A 21,399-nucleotide genomic window follows, 5' to 3' on the forward strand; every position below is an offset into this window, starting at 1 on the left:
CTACCAGGATTTGCCAGGTCCAGCGTTGTAATATACTGCGCTTTTCCTATGCGCTTCACTAATCCAGCCACGTGGGGCATGGGGAATGCATCGAAGACTGCCAGCGTGTTCAGGCGGCGATAATCGACACACAGCTGCAGGCAGCCATCCGGCTTGGGGACTGGGACTAATGGGCTTTGCCATAGGCTCCTGGATGGATGAATTACGCCTTGTTTGAGCATCTTTTGGATCTCTTTGCAAATTTCCCCAAAAAAGTGATGAGGTATTAGGTGCCATTTCTTCCAAACTATTGCTCCAGGAGGCAGTACTATTACGTGGCAGGTGTCTTAGTCCACCCTGGCTCTTTGTCGAAAACATCCTTAAATCCTCGTATCATTGTCTGCATGTCAGATTTTTGGAGCACCGATAGTTCTTCTCCTATCTGAACCAAATCTTCCACTTCTGATTTTAGCTCCTCCTGTGTAGTTTCCAGAGGGCCGAGGTCCTCTTGGTCCTCTTCCATGAACATGGCCCATCCCTCAGAATTGTGTCATTCTCTTTAGGAGGTTCACATGGTAAATTTGTTTCTCCCATAGGTGGCCAGGTCTGTGTACCTTGTAGTCAACCAGGCCCACCTGGCGAATTATTTCAAAGGGACCTTGCCACTCTGTCAACAGTTTACTCGTGAATGTGGGTAGGAACACGAGGACTCTTTGGCTGGGCTTGAACTCCCTCTCTCTGGTACGGATGTTTTCCTTTTGCCAGCACGCTGGGCTTCATGCATGCTCTCCCTGGAGATACCCTAGGCGACCTGAATCCTTTGTTGAAATTCTCGTTGATAGGTGGTGGGGTTCCTTGCATCCTCAGTATCTTGCTCCCAGTCCTCCCACAGTGTTTGCAGCAGGCCCCTAGGACGGTAGCCCAGCACAAGGTCAAATGGTGAATGCTTCGTTGCCTCTTGCAGGGTATCCTGAATTGCAACTATCACCAACGGGAGGAGCAAATCTCATTTCTGTGGATTGCCCTGTAGACACTGTTGGAGTATCCGTTTATAGCACCATTAAGACCCTCAACCATACCGTTGGTCTGGGGATGGTATACAGAGGTCTGGAGTTACTTGATTTGGAGTGTATGGCACTTGGTCCGTAGTACCCCTGACATAAAGTTCTGCTCTTGGTTGGTGAGAATTTATTTCGGTATCCCCATCCTCGCAATCCATTTGATGAGCTCTTCTGCTATCTGGGGTGCCATCACTGCCCAGAGGGGTATCACCTCAGGATAGCATGTGGCATAATCAATGAACACCAGTATATACTGGTGTCCCATACTGCTCCGAAGCAAGGGTCTGACTATCCAGGAGAAGGGCGTTTCAATGATGGGTAGGGGTTAGAGTGGGGTCCTTACTGGGTGGTCCTCTCTTGCCTTCTGGTGACTGCCCTCCCAGGACTGTCCTCCCGGGACATTCCTGTACTGCTGAAGAGAGATTCAGTTCCCCTGATTTACAGTACCACCGGTAAGTGCACAAGACTGAGCATGCATAGGATCTGTTGCATTAGAATGTACCATTTACTTTTTCACTTTTCAAAGCAGAGTTGATTTTGTTATTACCTATATCAGGTAGAATAAAATTAACTTTTGACCTTATTCAGATAGGCAATTAATATTAACATGACCAGCTGCATGTGACTCTACTCATCCTGTAACTAAATTAAATGCAAACTCTAGCAGTCAGAAATTTCATGTGGATTTGTGACATTCCCTAAAGGACTTTAGGTCTATAAGCCAATTAATAGATTATAATGAGACATATCTGCAACCAGTATACTTTTTCCTCCAAAATCATCCCTGGTGTTTAAATGGAAAACTTCATGCACTCAACTAGCTCTTCTGACATGACTATACTGACAAATGTTTTGACATCATCATATAATTTCAAACTTCAGACTCCTGGGAGGAATAGGTGGTGAGAGTTTCCTTTTAATCAGTTTATTTCATCATATCTGAGGAAACATGACAGAATAGAGAACTGCTCTTCTAAAACAAGAGACTGGGGTTGAAGCATTTTGTGGTATGTATCATAAATGTAAAGTCCTAATGGGAAAAAGAACTAAGCAGAACAAGTTGAAACTGGGGCAGCATGTGTAGAAGCAGCACATCTTTACACTTTGATTAGGGAGAGGTAATCATTCCACCAGCTGTAAAACAAAATACATGAACAATGAACTTAATGGTAGCAGTTTCTCCTCTTCTCCCTATGGCTAATGTCAGTCAGACAACGCACATGCATATCTATGAGTAAAGCTCATATAGAAATATTTTCAGGATTACAGCCTAAGGCTGCAACCAGCTTCTCATGGAAATCCTATTTCAGTTCCCATAGTGTTGGCTTAGAAAATTAGTTTTGTAAGAAAACTGCTTAACTGCTGTGGAGGTAAAGAAGATTATATAAAATTTGAAAAAAAAAGAAGCCATCAAGTTATTTCTGAGTTAAGGGTATTTATGCAACCGCCCCAATATGAAATGTTATTTTATTTTCTGAGTTTGTTTCTCTACTGTATAAAAGCTTCATATTTTACCCTCCCAGTCTTCCAAATGGTTCATGCTCCTTAAAAGCTCTGGCACCAACCATACTTTATGAAAACAGATTGCCATCAAGCACACTTGTTAATAGTTTTTGTTGTGTTGTTAGTCTTCCTGTTGCTGTTGTCAGTGGATATCTGGAAATAGTTTTTGCCTAGTTTAAGTGGGAGCAGGATTGTGCCATCTACTTGGGTGGACTGTTTTTTTCAGATGAATTCACTGAAAAAATGAATCTTGGGTCATGCCCAACTAAGCAAATAAAGTTGATAAAACACATTTTCAACGTCAAAAATCTTGAAATATTTTGCTTCAACTTTTTTAAAAGGAAATATTTCACTTTTTCATTTCAAAATGCTTCAAGACCAAATTGTCCCAAATTCAATCAAGTGATGAAAAAAGAACCTCACAAAACAGAACTTTTTATTTCAAATAGAACAAATATTTTACCCCAAAACAAGCTCTCTCTCTTCCATTTTGACAAACAAAAGGACAATTCTGTTTTGGGTTGATCTGAAATGAGCTTTTATCAATTCTTTTGTTTTGGCTAGAAAACCAAAACAATGTGTTATGGGTACAGTACTATAGCCTCAGGGGCTGCTCTCATTTAGAAAAACATAGGTGACAATTAACAAATATGTGCCTTCAACCCATATAGTAGAGGCTGTATTTTCTGGAGGTAGATGATAAGGATTCCAGTTCTCTGTAGTTCTGTTGTGGCAGGGGTGTCAAATATATGGCCCATGAGCTAGATGTGACCCAAAGAGCCAGATCATCCAACCCACCGCCTCACTGGGAGAATTTCCTGCGGCAGCAGCCAAGTAAGTGCCTGGTCAAAACCCATGGTGCTGGAGGCCCAGCAACAACATGTAAAATGCTCATCACTGTGGCTTGTTCCTATGGTGCAAGCAAGGCTCCAGGGATGCCCAACCTCTTCCCTCCATGTCACAGACTGGCTGGAGTGGGTGCTTCAAACACTGGCATAAGAGGGTCCAATGGATCTAATCTGCCCCTGCACCATTCATTTAGCCTGTGTACCAGTTCTGGCCCATGAGGCAAGGTAAGTTTGACGCTCCTGTATTATGACAAAGCAATAATCTCTTCACAGTTATGGCTAAATAAAGCCCACACCTCCTATTCTTTCATAATAGCAGAATTAAGTCTCATTGATCATGCTGCTATCCCAAGACTTAAATATTATTCAAAATGTCCTTCCATGAAAATGTTCAGAGTTTCTTTGGGCCAACCTACAAAGCTAAATTACACTGCACCACAACCCTTTGGAAACCTGACACTGGCAGGAAGCAAGTTTGCAAGTAGGGGTAGAGTAACGTGCTTATAAAACTGCTTTCATCTCTACGTGAGACATTATTCTGAAGCTGATGGAGAAAATAACCATAGCAATAGAGAAAATTTCCACTGTTGCACTAAAGCAAATGGGTGCCTATACATGTGCAGTGAGGGTGCTCCAACATGCTGCAATTACAGCACATTGGAGCAGACTTGATTAATTGAGTCTGCTGAAGCATGGTAATTACTGTGCACCAGCAGACTCCAGCTTCATGTACATCAGCATCCCTGTGCTGAAAAATGGCAGCGGTGGTGCTTTAACTAAAGCTCATTGAATGAGCTTTAGTTAAAGTGCCCCCACTGCCATTTTTCAGCATGTAGACACTGATACATGTGACACTTCAGATACTTTAATTAAAGCGCCCCCACCCCGCCTACCTCCATTCCTGGGGCATGTCTATAAACGCCCACCAGGACCACTTTTCTAAATGGGAAATGAACTTAATTTGGATTCCCTTATGCTTGGGGCAACTAATGTGTGTGTTTACTATGTGGGCAGCATATCACTGTAGGTTTTGTGCTCTTTTGTTTCTCTTATTTGTATCACTGAAGCGTTATAGATGACAACTAGGTAACTGCATTGCCACACTCCAGTTTTGCCATGAGCACCACGTGTACCTGCATTCATTCTGATTGAGCTCACCTCACTGAAGAAGCTGGGACTTGATGACATTAAGTGTTTTTTTAAATGAAATCATTTTAGTTTTGGATCATTCAAAGGGATGACGTGCAGTGATGGCGAGGAGCACTGTATGTAGCCCTACTGTGCATGCACCTGGAATAATCTACTTCAAAGGAATACTATTGATGAAAAAACTGAATTATTTTTGGCCCCAGAAAATATATGGAGCAAGGGCTTGAAATTAAACGTTTAAGATTTATGTGAGAAATCAGATATACACTGTAGGTAGCAAAAACAATTATGAAGTGGCTTAGGCCAGTGGGGGCCCAACATTTTTAGCCCCCACTGGTTAGCCCCATAATTTGAGTACTACTCTGATCCCTACCCCTGCTTGATTTGCTATTTGGCCCTCTGCTCAAGCTGCTGCCCTGCTTTCTGCTGCTTGCTCTCTCTGCCACTGTGCTACCTGTCTCCTCTCCAAGCAGCCATGTGCCAGCCCATGGAGGCTGTTTGTGCCAGTTGTGGCATGCATGCTGCAGGTTGGTCACCCCTGGTTTAATACTACCAAGAGAGCAGGTTGAGAGTCCACAGCTGCCCACTGTTCTGCTCTTATGGAAAACCTTACAAGTTTTATCATTCACTTTAATGGGAGTAGAAAAAATGGACCAGATCCTGGAATTATGCCAGTGGCGAGTTACATATGCACAAGAGGCTCTACTACTGAATTGGACAGGTTGCTACTTTATTAACACTAGGCACTTCGTTATACGGATTAGCTGGTACTCACCATGCCATTCATTCCACTGACATTCAGCACTGTAAATGTCAAGTACAGGCTATATTCTATTTCTGGGTTAGGACATGTAAGTGGTTAAAAGCAGTCTAATTATCTGACAGTGAAAACATTGGAGGGTTCCTAAACTGCTATATCAAATTACTGCTCTAAGTAAGGAATCCTGTATCACCTAATCTTATTCTCTCTAAACAGTTTCCTATTATCCACTTTAGGTTTGTATCTGAGGTGAAATTCATAGTAAATAAACTAATTTCAAAATGTATCCAAGAAGGCTTACCCATTGGAACCATTGTTTTCGTGCACGAAAAGAATTAAACTTTGGATAATGCTATTCCCAGGCAGGGAGACCAAACTAAGCATTCTGGAAAAGGAACTCACAAGAATCGTGTTTTGTTCCTCAGCTGAAGAGTAAGGCAGTTAACAACTATCTGCACCGCAGCTGAAGGTGTGGTCAAAGCATAGCCATGCATATTCATGCACCTCTGGAGACGTATTATGGACAAACACTTTCCACTGTCAAGCTACAAATTCAGATCTAGAAACTAAAGAATGTTGTCTGGTGGCTTGGTAACTCTCACAGTAATTAGACACATGCTACCATATTAACATGGGAAAGTTGTGTCTTGGATTCAAGTACCAGCGTTGGGGATGGAGCTGCTGTCACTTCTGCCTAGCTGAAGCCACCGTGGCTTGAGGTGGCTCTGCAGCAGGGCAGCGAATGTGTGGCAGGGGGGCGTGGAAGAGATCATGTGGTGAGGTGGTGCTGAGCATGGGAAAGACTGGGTAGTGGGGTGGGCATGGGGGAGACTGTGGGATGTGGGGGGAGTCCCCACGGTGTAGCTGGGGGAGAGCATGCAGTGGCAGGGGAGCTGCTGCTACCTGGCTGGAGCTGGGGTATAGGTTGTGGCAGTAGGGGGAGGCAAATAGTGGGGGCAGCTGTAGCAGTGGCAGCAGACAACTAAGTAGGACAGGTGGTAAGGGTGAGACACCGGGAGCTCAAGTGATAATGGGGACAGGGAGTCAAGCACCACGGGGTAGTAGGAAGGCAGGCACCAGGACAGGCAGCAGGTGGGAAGGTGCCAGGGGGCACTGGCACTGGGGTGAGTGGTGGGCAAGTGGTGGTGAGCAAGGTGGGTGGGACAAAGGGCAGGAGTCAGGCTGCCTGTTCTCCACTGCTGCTTTTCCTGCAGCTTTCCCCCCTACTGATTCTCCCCCCACCGGGGAGGGGAGCTATGAAACAAATTTCACACAACCCTGCAATAGTTAGATTCTAGACATGGGAAATAATAACACATTTATAATTTTCCATGTCTAGAATCTAGCGACTGGAGGCCATCTTAAAAAGTAGTAGCAGACACTGCAAGCAGGACACAGATGATGTCAAAACATCTCAGTTTCTATCATGGAAACCAAACCTCAAGAAAAACACGGAGTTGGGACTGAAAATCTGCATCGTCTTCCATCTAGAGCCCTAACCTTTAAAGAAGATAATTCAGGTACGTCCCCTGTAATTGCCCCACTTGGGTTCACTTCCTGATAGGAACATTTCCCAGCATTCCTTTCTGAAGGCTGCTCCTTCAAAACTTGAGAGATGAGTGGTCTCAGTCCTAAGGGTTTCATGTTTCTTTCTGCTCCCTGTAGCAAGGTACAGACATTCAAAACAATCCAAAGCAGAATCAATCTAAGTTGCATCTGTCAGCAGCAAAGTTTAGCTCAGTAGTGAACACAACAGAACATGTTCATCCTTTAGTGGGGGAGCAAATCTTAGACTGGGTTCCACCATTTTTAAACCAGTCTATGTATGCCGAACTTTTGTTCTGTTATGAGTATAGACTGGTTTCTGATCAGTTATGGCTGTAAAAATGTAAAGTCTGTACCTGGCCTGCAAGTACTCTTTATTTTTTTTTCTTTTTTCCTGTATTATCACCATCAACTCCTGCGGCTTCCCCCCCGCCAGTCACATGATTGCAACCCAGAGCTGTAACAGAGCCTCAGATTTGTTGGGGAAAGTTAGAAATTCTGCAACCCATGTGTTCTCTAAAACAGTAAAGCAGAGGGTATTTTTGTTTGTTTCTCTTTCCCAGTGGCATGCATTGCTTAGTCAGTGTTTAGACTTGTGTAGATTATTCCGCATTGAGGAAGTAACTGGTTGGAAGAGTAACAGTTTGAAAAAACGTTTAAGGAAATTAGCATCCTAAAACCTTTATTGTCTTTCCAGTAAGTCAAAGCTGTTCTTCATAACGTTCTTAAAAATTAAACATGTAACTTCAATTAATGTGCAAATGTACAAATCTGCTTTAAATTATGGTCCCAAGAGGCTGTTCCCACAGCTGGAAATTATTGGGCAGTAGAAGTACCCCAACCACACACTCTCTTTGCTTGGCCTTCTCTCCTGAGCAGAGGATGGGAGGCAGGCTGACACAGGGATATCACAACGGTTCTGTAACACTCGGGTTTGTTTTTCTTACTCAGGTACTTTCCTTTAGTGCTCGAAAGGGCAGGCTTACAGGTGCTTTTTGCTGCCTGAGTAGCCCTAAGAATTGCTAGAGCAGAATCCTGACTCCACTGATGCCAAGGCAGAACGTCCACTGATTTCAGCAGAGCCAGGATTTCAACCCTGCTGGCTTATTACTGTGTCGCAGATTAATGAAGGTTAGCTGTTGCAGCCCATTTTGCTTCTCTCAGTCCAGCTCGTTTTCAAGCTATTTATATTAGTTGTCTGGGGTCATTTTTTCCCCTCAGAGTCTCCTGTGCTTCTGTTTCTTATCTTTGAAATGAGCTTAGATAATGTTGCACCACATCCTTTATTCCCTTTAGAACTGTGTTATAAAGTTATCTGCTCCGTGGGCTGAATATGCTGCACTGGCAGTAACACCTTCTCTGTCTCAGACTCCAGCAAATTTTTCTTCTTGGTGACTATGCATCAGATACGTTTTCCTTCTGGCCTCAAGAATGATCCTTTTGCAAACTGTGTTAACCAGCTCTACTGTTTCTCTGTTCCAGTAACTGAATTGCAACCACTCGCTTGACTGAGCAGCAGAGAGGTAGAATGCACAGAGGAAAAACCCCAAAGGATAAAAAGAGAGCACGGCTCAAAGCCCTGCACAGAAAGTCAATTCATATTTCAGTGCAAGGTTGCTGAATGTTTTAAATTATAATACATCTTAATCCTTCCAGGCCCAGAGTTTGCTTTTCCTGGCACTACCTCCATTGCTAGCAAAAGATTGGCAGATACCAAGAATGTTGCACCTAGCCATTATTATTAAGCTAATATTCATTTTCCTTGATTTTTTCCATAGCACATTCTCCTTACAATATATATGCTTAATATGGTAACTATTTAATGAACATACCAATAGATAATTTAGGCTTGTACTTCAGTCTGGCTGGATTGATATATGGGAATTGCTACTTAAAAATCAACAATGGATGTCTAGCATAAATATAAGTACAGCAGGGAATGCAACAAACAGAACTAGAAATTGGAGTATACCAGTATCCAAATTCCTGCTTGTAATGGCTTGGATTTTCCAGGGATTTCAGAACACAGCTACCTTCGATGCATATGGTACACGCTGTGCTCTTAAATTATGTTTACGCTCTAGACGTGTCTGCTTTCCTTGAACCTTTCTGCAGAATCTGAATGCACTTTCTATATATTATCTGCTCCTGCAGCAAAGTGCTGAAGTGACAGGTGAGGAAAAGGGGGGGGGGGAACCCTCACGTATCTTCAACTTAATATGTCAGGTGCCTGACTGAACAGAACTTTGGTGCATAATGCTTTCTCCAAGACACAGTTAACAATCACTTTAAAGTGGCGCTTTGTATTATTTTCAAATCTTAACCTTAGCTCTGACTAAGGTACCCCTATCACAACTTTATAATAATTTAGTGAGGTGGATACTAGTTCTTTGAACAGATGCCGTGTCAGGGTATTCAACTGAATTATTAGCTGTCTCTTGTCTGATAAAAATGCAGTAATTGATTATCATGTAGGCAGGAGAAAAATAGATTAAACTACTGGTGCTGATTTCCAAGAATAAAGAACAAATCCAACATGGGTCTGATTCAAGAATGAGAAGATGTTAAGCCAAGTCCTGCATGTTCTACAGATCAACAGATAAAAGCTGCTGTTGTTGCTGTTGTGCACTTGTCTGGTGAACTGCAATTTTAAAAAGTACAAAGGGGTGTCACTATAGCAAGATGAACTCTGCCATGCCGCTGTCGAACAGCATGTAAAACAGGCTGGGTCTTCAGCACTCTTTAGAAAGGGTTTTTGGGTTCCCCCCCACATGAAGATATAATGAAAGCACCTTCAAAATGCTTATCCACCATGTAACACACAAAAATTAATAAGATGTGAAGTAACTAAACTGTGTTAAAACAGGCCCTGGTTTCAATTTGGCTAAAACCTCTTCAGCCTGCAGGGGACAAGTTCCTTTTAAATTGTTCATACAATTCTGATCAAGCCACGAAGACTGATAAAGCAGAAGGCATGAAGAAATCTCATCTCCTCCACTATAAAAAAAAGTATCACTATACCTTTCCAATACAAAGAAAAACAGAACATCATGTGCAGCTTTTCCACTTTCTCAATCCTACTTATGTACAATTATAACACTTCTCCGCTGACCTGATGGCTCTGTTCTAAATGCATTGTTCCACCAGCTTGAAGATACAAGCATGTGATAAGAAATGGTGAGGCAGTGCATGCATCAACACCCCTCCTGCTTAGGAAGCTGTGGTCCATACGTGCTTCTGAAGTGAGACAAATGAGATCAACATAGGCAGTGATGAGAGAGAAACTGAAGTGCAACACAGAATGAAAGCATACAGCCATCTACTTTGTGCGATGACATGCATCTACTGCTCATTAATAAACTTGCGCATCTCTTGGCTATGGACACTGTTGTAGCAATAAAACATATAGTCTGAATAAAAGAGCACTGCTTATAAAGAAGCTCAGTAAATTTACTTCAGCTCTGGCTGCAGCAGCAGTCAGAGGCTACAGGTTCCCCCTTCCTCCAGCCTTCCCTTCCTGCCCCTGCCCCAATGGGTGAAATGTGGTGATGCAGCTAGAGTAGGCTGCAGTTGTGAATACCCAAGTAGCACAGTGCACCAATGGACCTTGTGCTCAGGAAGCTAAGAGCAAGTCAGGGCACTTGGGTGTGCAGCACAGTGGGGGGGGCAGGGGGTATCTGGTGCACCAGAAAGGTGGGGCAATAGCAGTAGCAGCATGGTGCAGAGGGGGAATGTGGCGAACAGCACACAGGAAAGCACCTGGGAGTCCAGTGCATTTCGGAGGAGGGGTGGGAGGAAAATGAGGTCCCTGATGCTTGTGGTCCCTGGGATCCATGGCCCCCCATTGGTGCAGCTCCCACTAGTGTGGTTGGAAAGATGTGTCCCAGCCCTGTACTGGGTAATGTCTTTGAGATCCTTCCCAGCTCATCACAAAGAACATCAAGCCTACACATCTCAGCTCTCACCTAATGGATTTCTTTCATGGATAGTCTTTCAACAGGATCTCGTGGCCTGTTATAAACTAGTCAGGGGGGATCAGCAGGCATTGGGGGAGTCACTGTTCCCCCGAGCACTGCCAGGAGTGACCAGGAATAATGGTCACAAGCTGGCAGAGGGTAGGTTTAGGTCAGATATCAGGAGGTGCTACTTCATGGTCAGGGCAGCTAGGGTCTGGAACCAGCTTCCAAGAGAAGTGGTGCTGGCTCCTACCCTGGGGGTGTTTAAGAGGAGGTTGGATGAACATCTTGCTGGGATCGTTTGACCCCAGTACTCTTTTCTGCCATGGCAGGGGGTCGGACTAGATGATCTGCTCAGGTCCCTTCCGACCCTAGAAACTATGAAACTATGAAACTTCCTAAATTTGACATAGTTCAGTATCAAACATAGTGCAGTTTTCACTGGGAATAAAAGGGGGGGAAATTAAGAGGTTGCCCATCAATCTGCTGACAAATTAAGATATACATGGTTTCACTTAAGGCCTGGTGGATAGTGTCGTCTCTATGGCTCCAGAAGTGTGATTCTGGACTCCCTGTCAAAGGTTCCTCTCAGCTGATTCAGCTAAGAATGGTATCAGGTGGGGGTGGGTAGGGGGTCAAGTGTGCCTGGATGTGATGCTTCCCTTTTCAGTGCTGTTAGCTACAGAAAGTGGCATGTCTATGGGCTACCGGGTTTGGGAGAACCTCTGACCTTTGGGGTTGGTTTAGGGTTGGTTTATAAAAGAACCAATGGCAAATGCCAACAATAATTTTTTTAAATGTACTGCATTGCATGATTGGTCCTCATTAACACATTACAAACACAGAGGATCCTTTGGTGCTATCATGATAATGTACCCAGCTGTATGGCTGAGTGGGCATCCATGCTACTGTTGCTTATTGGCCCTAAATGTATGACCACTACAGATAGGAGTGCGCTCCAGATATGATGCTTTCCACTCAAGCAAGCAAGATACCTGAAACTGTTTTTAACATCTTTTTTTTCTTTCACCATTAATCAGCATGAGTGGACGTGATCAGATTGAGAGAGGGATGAGAAGATGACTATATGATCCTTTTCTTAGTCATTTTCTGAGAAAATAAATTAACATTTCATTTAATAGGCAGGAGTCACAGTTTTTCTTTAGGAAAAACATCACAAGGAGAAAGGTGTTCAAGAAGCATATGGGACCAATTTAGTTACTTCAAGGTAGCCATTCAAAGCATGTGCATTTCAGTGTGTGAAAACTGTTGTACTGATCAACAAATGTGCTGGATTTTCCATGCATAATATGAAAATTATACAGAAATGACTAGGCAGAGTTCTAGGGCTTGTGTCATACAGGTGGTTGAATGAGATGAGCATTATGGATGTTCTGGCTTTAACCATCTGTAAAAGAGAGTTAATCTTATGTAGGTAGAGTACAGCTGCAACTTTCATTTCAGTCAGAAGACCATATGGATAACTAACTCTTACTGGAACACAACAGCTTTGGCTCAGGTTCAGTCCTATCTTGGATCTGTGCTTAGACCTAGTGGAATGGGGCAGAGCCAAAGACTGGGCAGCAACTCCCTACTCTTCAGCTCTCCATCCCTAGGAGAGTTTAGAGAAGTAGAGAGCCAACTCTAACTTTCCCACTAGTGTAAACATAACACCTGCTGATGAAGGATCAAATGTAATGGTTCTTGGCTCTGCTGTGTTCCCAACCTGTGCCCAAAATATCTTGGTCTGTTTCTTCCACCGCAGGTGAAGAAGTTGGAAGAGAAAGTGTGCAAGTGGCACAAAGAGAATATGGTGGACCAGAGAATCTGGCCCTTCTAACTGTCTGCGTGGAGAGGCCTTTAGTCTTAAAAATTGTGTTTAACATACATATATACATACACATACACGCACATTCCTACAACAATGCATCGCTGCTGATCATGCTATAAAGTCTTAGAGGATGAGGTAGCTGAGAAATTAGCAAAGATTACACAGTAAAAAGAAAAAAAAAGTCAATTAACAATGTATACTGTGTTTCAAAATGTCCTTGCACCTGGTTCTCATTTGTCCTCCAATTCAGAAACCAAAGACAACTTTTTTTATTGCTTTTTGTTAAAGAGAAACTTCCCTTTAGCGTGGAATGATCAAACAGCAAGACTCCCCCAGCTCTGGAAGGGTTAGCTTTCACTTTCAACTTGTTCAATCATCATTAATTCTGAAAAATGTCACATTCCATTTGTGCAAAGAAAATTTCATGAGTAGTCCATTGTGAGGGAAAAGTTGGAATAAGCTGGACCCCAGAATCTAGCTGTCTATCTCACACAGTCTCAAAACCATTTCTCTTGCATTTGAAGAGGCAAATTCACAGGAGCAGAGACCGCAATGAAAAAACACATCACACCTGTTGCATCTGACATCTATCTAGCTACATGTTGTCTGATGCAGGATCAGAAATAGCTTGGGAAAACAAAAGTGAACTATCTTTATTGAGGACTCTCCAATTATAACCATTTTACTGTTTAGTCTTTGTTAGCCTGGGAACACTCAAAATCAGCATTTCTCAGACTGAGACTGGCCTCCCTGGAAAGGCTGGTGTCATAATCAGAGACTCAAAAAACCTACTGGAAAATGGGACAGAATTGGGACAGGAATTTTGGTTCCGATTTGATGAAGCTAGAGGGTGTCTGTAGATGTGCAAGGAAGCTGCTCCAATGCGCAGTAATTATAGCATGTAGGAGCAGTCTCAGTTAATTCAGTCTGCTGGAGCATGTTAATTAGCACGCTCCAGCAGCCTCCACGTCTTGTGTATTCAGTGCCCTCACACTTCAAAATAGCGGTGGGGGCACTTAAAACTTGTCAAATTAGATTTAGTTAAAGAGCCCCTGCTGCCATTTTGAAGAACTGGGCCGTGTGTAGACGAAACGAAAGGCATGTGTGTACTACACTTTAAAGCAGGCTAAATGCTTTTTTACCACTTTAATGATGTTGGTGTTTGCATGCTTTGGCAGCATATTGCACATTAATTCCAGCTGCTGTAGGAAATTCAGCAGCGTGATGCACCTTAAATGATGTGGGGAGCAGCAAACTTAAACTCCTTTGAGGGGTTTTAGTTTGCTGCCCCTACAGCCTCAGAGTGAAACACGCAGCTCCGCAGCTCTGCAGGAAGCCCTGCAGGCAGCCTGGCAGCAGTCCGGGGAAAGCAGGCTCCACCCACGGAAAGAGGCGAGCCTGATCTTTTTATTCTTCCCCCCGGTGGAGCCTGCCTGCCTGAGCTGTGTGGGGGCCTAGTGCTTCCCTCCGCAGCTGTGGTGGCCCCCAGGACTGCCTGAGCTAGGTGCTTGGGAGCGGGTGCTGCCTGTGGGGGGGGTCCACCACTGCTGCAGAGGGAAGCACCAGCCATCCCCTCTCCACAGCCCAGGGACCACTCTGCCCACTGGCAGCTGGCCCTCCCCTCCCTGCCAGAGGCAGGTAAGTCAGCGGGGTGTGAGCACAACATGGGGGTTCAATCAGCCCTAAATTGAAGAGGTGTTCTTTAAAACCCACTGCATTAATGTAGGGCCCCTGTTTCATCTACACAAGCCCCAGGATGCTGAATACACGAGATGCTGTGGGTGCTTCAATTAGAACAGCTCTCGAAGCCACCCTAATTAAAGCACCCTACCCCCACCCGCAGAACACATGTAAAGATCTGCCCATAGAGACCAGTATTCATAATGAATACACTGCTGAACCCCAGTAAAAATAAAGGGGCTTCTGTGTTCTTATGCTTAAAACTGATCCAGCACAAAATATCACTGGTAGACCTCTGAAGAATATTTCCCATCCTTTCCCCAACAGGGCCTATGCAGTTTTCCCAGCAGATACAGGGATCCGATTAGTAAATGCAAAAGCTACCTCCTGCTGCTAATGAATGAGATCAATTGAAGAAAACAAATCTTGTTTTCACGTCACCAGTTATTCCATCTTAAGATCAATCCAAAATAAGACATGTATGAAGCACATACACAATTTAGATAAAAGATAATCATCAAGACTCCATGTCACCAAGCAACACTGTAGAAGATTTTTCTATTTTTTATGGAACTTCACTATTGTCAATTAAATTTTAATTTCAAAAGGCACTTCAGATTTCACAATGTTTTTGCAATAAAAAGAAAGGAGGAAAAAAAGGTTATCAACGAAATGAACCCAATCTCTAGTCTGCTTTTTATCACATCAGAACTGGTGGTTCCATGCATTAATTAAAGCAGCTGCAGCAGACAATAGCCAAACTTTAACTGACAAAGGGAAAACTGTTGTCCCGTGTTACTCTAGTTTGGTACTTAAGCAAGAAGGTTTACTTCGGCACTGCTAAAATGCACAACATGTATCAAGAAAAACTTTTCTCTGTGTGGGATACAGAAGCCAGACATGTGAGCTGTTTATTTTTAATGCCTGACCTTTATTTACTACTGCAAATACTAATATTTGTCTACTGTTCCATAGATTAAGCATTGCTTTCTGTTCCATCTGTATCTCTCTAGCAAGCCAAAGGGCATTATTGCATATATACTATGCGTTCTCTGCAAACTGTTGGCAAAGACACTGTTCATTTAGATTGGTGATTCTCATCCAGGATGCCTCAAGATCCTTATAAGGGTGCCCTAGAGTGCTACACCATGTTAGCACTGTTAAGTGTGCAAACATGATTTGCAAAATAACCCCAGAGCATTCAAGTAGGAGTATGAAGTGTTAAATACATTCTGACCTGTTGTGGGCTTTCTGAGTTCTCTGCAGCAGAAAAAACTGCTTATTTTTCCATAGTCAAAAAAATTGAGTGAAAACTAAGAGGTAATATTTTTTTTCAAGGGTGCCTTGAGTCTAACAAGGGGCAGGGGCCTCAAATCTAAAAGGGTTAAGACCCAACTGGTTTAGATGCATATAGGGCAGCAAAAACATCACTTGTATTATTCTCACTTATGTTGCTTGCCTTAGGAATGAAGCTTTTGTTATTCCAGCCTTCTCTCTGCGCTCTTGCCCCCACCTCTCAGTGCCCCAAATGCACAGCTTTTCTTTTGCTTCAGTGAAGCAGCAAAGTCTCTGTGATCCTTGTGTAAAAACATACATCATTTGTTCATTAAAGCTAAGCTTTTGAGGACATGCCCCATTTACTGACCTCTACCAATGGCCTGGGCTTGCGCTCTACTGCAAACCTGAAGTGGCAGAGTTCACAGTAGCTGGTATTTGAAGATGACAGCCAGTGCTCCAGGCAGCTGCGATGAATAGTCCCCAGGGTTCCTGTACATTCACATGGAGAGAGCAGGTCTTCCTGACTGCTGCCTTCGTGGCAGATCCTGCACATTGGTCTGTCATTGAAGGGGCTGCTAGACAAGAAAGGGAAGTAGCTGATCAGTATTACTGGTTGGTGCAGCACAGTATTCTAGAGCATTTTTTTCTCTGCTTCTGTGTTCCAGCATAACTACATGGAAGGTTCCCCATGTGTGTACTTAGTAGACATATGGTTGAAGTCACTGATATTTTTCTTGTTCAAGTGCTTCTTCCTCTGGTTTATGCAGTGTCAATTTGGGAGGCAAAAGTTTCTGAGACTTGGAGAAGAAGAAAGGAGGTAGACAACAAGCTATTGCACCCACTTATTTATCAGTTACTCACGATATAGAGGAATAAGTGCCCAGAAATGCTTTGGGGATGTGCTGCAGGAAAAATCCTTAAGTGAAGCTGGTTTTAAACCTACCCCCAAACAGAAAAGCCAAACAAAGAAAGAATAACCTATCAAACTAACCTAGTGTTTCAATTTATCAACATTTCACCACGTAATTTGTCAGCTTTTTGTGCTGTTGATGCAGACTCCTACCACTTGAGAAGCAGCTCCAGCAATAAAGCCTGCATGTGAGTCACTGAGACAGATTCTCGGTGAGTTAGAGCACGCTGGATGGCAAGTCTCCACAAAATGTGCTCTGAAAGTGTTAGAACCAGCACTTGCGGGAGGGAAGGAAAGGAACACTATATACAGTACCCTGTACCCAGAGTGACAGTGTATTCAAGATGAAACACAGGTATGAAGCATCACTGGAATGAGTGTTATCATCAGTAAGTAATGAGTAGCATGCACAAGAGATCAGAATGTTACCCCTGAAGTTTCCTTCTACAAATCAGGAGAAACGGCTGCAGCTTACTCACTTGACCATCTACATCTTGAGAAAGAACTACCATTCTTTGTCACGAAGACAGAATGACACGGATTTAATTATAGATGGTATCACAGTGATGATAAAGTTGTTATGACCATAATTTAATTATAATCTCATTGTAATAAATCTTAAACAAGCAGCCACACATCTTTCTAATTGCTGGTGAGTGAGACTTAGAAAACTAAACACGGTGAATTTTAGCTTTTTTACCTAACGCTCATAGAAATGGATACGACTGATTTTTTTTTTTTTTTTTTAACAAAACATATTCTTGGCTGGCACAGACACCTGAATGCTGTAATTACAGCTCTCTTCTGCACTCTCTAGCTAGAATAGTTTAATGATCAATTATATATTTGCTTGATTTGGTACTACTGTACCTCTGCGTGGCAAGCGTCCGTACTACTGTTGACAGCAGCTGCCCGTCCTTGGCTGAAACTTGCATGACATACTGCGGCTGTCCATTCACAAGACTGCTACAATCCTCCACAGTCTTCACCATGGGAGCAGCGGAGCTGGTGCAGTCTGGTAAGACTTCGGGCAGGTGACTGCAGCGGCTGGTTGTCATGGTAACAGACAGCAATTACTCTGCTAATGGCTTCCACATTCATACAGGATTTCCATCTAGGAAAAGATCAGAAAACAATTTATTAAACCCGAGCCGTTAACGGCAAATGCAAAATTACAGGCCACCAACATCCCATTAGTTAAAATGTAAGAGGGTTAGAGCAGCTCCTCATCTTGTTACAAAAATTTTACACACAGAGAAAGAAAAAAAAAACAGTGGCAGTTAATAATACAGCAGCAGGCACGTCGCTGAGCACGTAACTCTGTTGTATTGATTGCTACAAGAGACTTAAAGGAAAAAAAAACCTCCACAATGTTCCCAGTATTGAAAGGAAGCTTAAAATATTATGCATTGCTGAAAAACAGCAGTATGTATATTTATGGAGTGGTGGCAAGTGGAGGTTTTTCTTTGTTTTTTCTCTGTACTTCTAAAGTCATGGTGATAAATGAAAACATTGAAACCTTTTGTCTGTCTTTTTTCCCTGCTTGCTGCAAAAGAGTAGATTGCATTTCATGCGCGTTTGTTTTAACTTGATGCTTGCATTTGACCACAGACTAAGTTACCTCTCGAAAGAGAAAGTAGACATTGAAGTTGAAATTCCTCTGTGAAAATAGCCCATTACTGCTAAGTGCATTACATCACCAACACATCGCAGAACACAGTAACAGCAAATAATCCTATAGCAAGCATCTGTGACATGAACCCACTTAATAGTAGCCTGCATGCAGTAATAACTTATGCCACAAGGTGAGGTAAAAATCATAGCTTACATATGGCTTTCTTGTATGCTTTGCTCATTTTCCCAGCACTGAAAGGAGTATGTTTTATATGCTGTCCTGGGTAGTGCCAATTGTAAACCAAGGGGTAGATTAGTAATAAGGGAGGATGAGAAAATAAACTTTTTGCTCCCTATAATGCTGCTCATTAAGTATAGATGTGACTTTAGGACAGGCAGGTAATTCAATAGATTGGACTTGGAGCCAGGTGCTTCCATGTAAAATAGGTCTTGATTTCTCCATCCATAAAATGGGGATAATACTAACTTCCATTCTAAACTCATGTGATGCCCTCGGATGTAAAGCACTATGCAAGAGCTATGAAATATTATTTGTACCTGCTGAAGCCAGACACGATAAAAGTATGTGAATACAACATTTAAACCATTAAAAAAAAAGTTCAGTTCATGTTTCAAACACCATCATTATCTGTATAATGCCAATGGCGTGCTAAGAATCAAACGCTGTATTTAAAAATGAATCATTTAATTCTTTAAACAGATGGTTTTTTTAGGTGTTTTAAAAGAAATCAAGTAATTTAATCTGGTTGGGCTTGAATAGGTATTGCCATTGCAGCGTTTGCTTTCTAAAGTCGCCTGAATGGATGTCTTTTGGCAGTGAGGCTGTGAGATGCATGGATGTGATGATGATGATGACAATGATGATGATTTGCCACTTCTGCAACACAAGCTTTACAAAGGCTTCTCAGAACAGGAAAAATGCCTGGGACTGTGCCCCTTTTATGGAAACATTTCAGCCACTTTTCAGACTGTGTGTATGTCAGAAAGCAAACTGGCTGCTGCTGAGGAGTTTCAACATTCAGAGAACAGGGAAGGAAGGAAATTGCACTCTGACCCTCATTTACAATGAAGACGAAGCCAATGACTAATTTCAAAACCATTAACACGTAAAAGATGCAGACTTCTTATGGGAATAGCACCAATGGACTCTCCAAAGAGAGAATGTGGGGACACGATTACCAGCATCATTTTAGTTTTAAAATACATGCTGAGACTATTCAGAAAGAATATGCAGCAGCAGAGCATCTGCTTCATTAAACTGAAATAGCCTAGACAGTACTGTGCTTATAGACCCATGTTATGGAATTATATATTTCTCTTCTGGTTGCTTCACTGACCTCATTATGTACAATAGTGGGTTTATTGTTCCATATAAAGTGACCATCCAAGCCTTTACAAACACATCCATCAGACACTTGATGAGTTTAAGAGCATTTGCTGAAACACCAGATGATGCAACTAAATGCAGAAAATTAAAGCATGTAGAACTCTTCTTAGTTGTAGCTCTCCCCCATCTGTGATGTTAATTCAAATCCTTGTATATAGCACTGCAATGACATTCCAGCCCAGTTCAGCCAACTATTCACGATCCTTTTTTCTCTCACTATAATTTTCACTTTTCTACTGAAAATACAATTTTTCTGACTTCAGTAATGAAATTAAATCAGGCCTTGAGACTATCATTTTTCTTTCTTTTTTTTCCTCGCCACATTAGCATGAATCTAAAATGTAATTTGCTTGATTCCGAATGCAGTCCTCTTTCGTGTCTTTCAGATAAACTGCATCCCAGACTCTATGTTTAAAAGTCATACAACTGCAAGGTTAAATAATACGTACGTATTGCGCTCCGGGGTAAATACCAATATTATTAGTCTTGAGAGGTACATACTGACTGAAGTCAATGTGGACTTTGAAAAATAGTAAATCTTTTTAGCTAACAAAATCCAAAAGTCAATATGTGTATTGTTACAGTCGTTCTGAATGTTTTTCCATCTGAAATATCTGGAAATCTCTCTTCTGGGGCCACAATATCTTAGCAAAAGGGGAGAGATTAAGAACAAAGGCAAGATGGTATTTAGTGAGTGCTGTAACACTGAGGCGAAAGAGCTGTAATACTGAAAGGTTACTTCCGATACCAGCAGTTGTGGAGTAAGCTGGCATTGTAACAAGTGACCCGACTAGGGAGGGACCAAGTTGAGCAAGAAAAATAGTTGAGACAAACTCCCACACAACATCCCTCCCTCTAGTTTTGAAAATGAACACCTGGTGGAGGCCGGGCCTTAGACTTGACCCTGTTATTGCCTGTGCTGCTTGAACACGGAGAGAAAGGGCTTTATTGGAGAGAATACTCATTATGTGCTCCTTCCTTTCCGAGGCTACTGCAACACTAGCCAACCTTGTGCTGCAAAAACGGTTGTCTTCTTGTACCATTCAAGCCATATAATCTCCCTAATTCTAGTCCTTTCACTTTGCTTTTGGCATCAGGCTCTTGTCCTTGCTTTCAGGCTACGAGATCCTCTAACAGAAGATGCCATGAAGTGAAAAAGGATTATTAAACCACAACTACACTTCGGGATGACCCCACTAAAATGAGTTCAGGACAAGCATGGGTAGCTGGCATGGCAAAGGCACGGCATATTTCTTTTAGTCCCTCCGCCATTTAGAATCATAAAATCACATAAAATGAGGGCTGGAAGGGACCTCAGGAGGTCATCTAGTCCAAAGCCCTGCTCAAAGCAGGACCATCCACAACAGAGATCATCCCAGCCAAGGCTTTGTCTAGCTGGGTCTTAAAAATCTCCAAGGATGGACAGTCTACAACCTCTCTGGGTAACCTGTTCCAGTGTTTTACTACCCTCCTAGTAAGGAAATTCTTCCTAATATCTAATCTAAACTTGCCTTGCTGCAACTTGAGACGGTTGCTTCTAGTTTCATCATCTGCCACCACCGAGAATGGTCTAGCTCCATCCTCTTTCGAACCTCATTTCAGGTAGTTGAAGGCTGCTATTAAATCCTCTCCCAGTCTTCTCTTCTCTAGACTAAATAAGCCCAGTTCCCTTAGCCTCTCCTCATTAAGTTGTATTTGTGTCAGCTTGTTTTGTGCGTGTCAGTTGTTACAGAGGTTCAGTTACTACTGTATGAAGTATGAGACTTTCCGAGGCAAATAGCTTCCATTTCAGTACATCTGTCCTGTGATCAGCAGGGTAAAACAAAAGATACTATACGTACTTTACTCGTCCCATAGGTCTGAAACTTTAAAATACA

The 21,399-nt window shown here is 42.6% G+C and overlaps 1 protein-coding gene across 5 annotated transcripts in view; it reads right to left on the reverse strand.

Annotated features, from left to right (window-relative positions):
- Positions 1-21,399, reverse strand: part of MARCHF3 (membrane associated ring-CH-type finger 3) — a 119,061-nt gene that overhangs the window by 19,326 nt on the left and 78,336 nt on the right. For 3 of the 5 annotated variants that reach the window (XM_090038481.1, XM_090038480.1, XM_090038483.1), the window contains 2 exons: positions 17,371-17,614; positions 15,958-16,165 (listed from right to left, as the gene is read on the reverse strand). In XM_090038481.1, the coding sequence (XP_089894607.1) occupies positions 15,958-16,165; positions 17,371-17,558 (396 nt within the window). In that variant the 5' untranslated portion in view covers positions 17,559-17,614. The remainder of the gene's footprint in view (positions 1-15,957; positions 16,166-17,370; positions 17,615-21,399) is intronic. The other 2 variants (XM_090038482.1, XM_090038484.1) reach the window with 1 other exon arrangement.

This window comes from Crocodylus siamensis, chromosome 3 (genome assembly GCF_052110815.1).
Source record: "Crocodylus siamensis isolate JL-2025a chromosome 3, ASM5211081v1, whole genome shotgun sequence".
Classification (NCBI taxonomy): domain Eukaryota; kingdom Metazoa; phylum Chordata; order Crocodylia; family Crocodylidae; genus Crocodylus; species Crocodylus siamensis.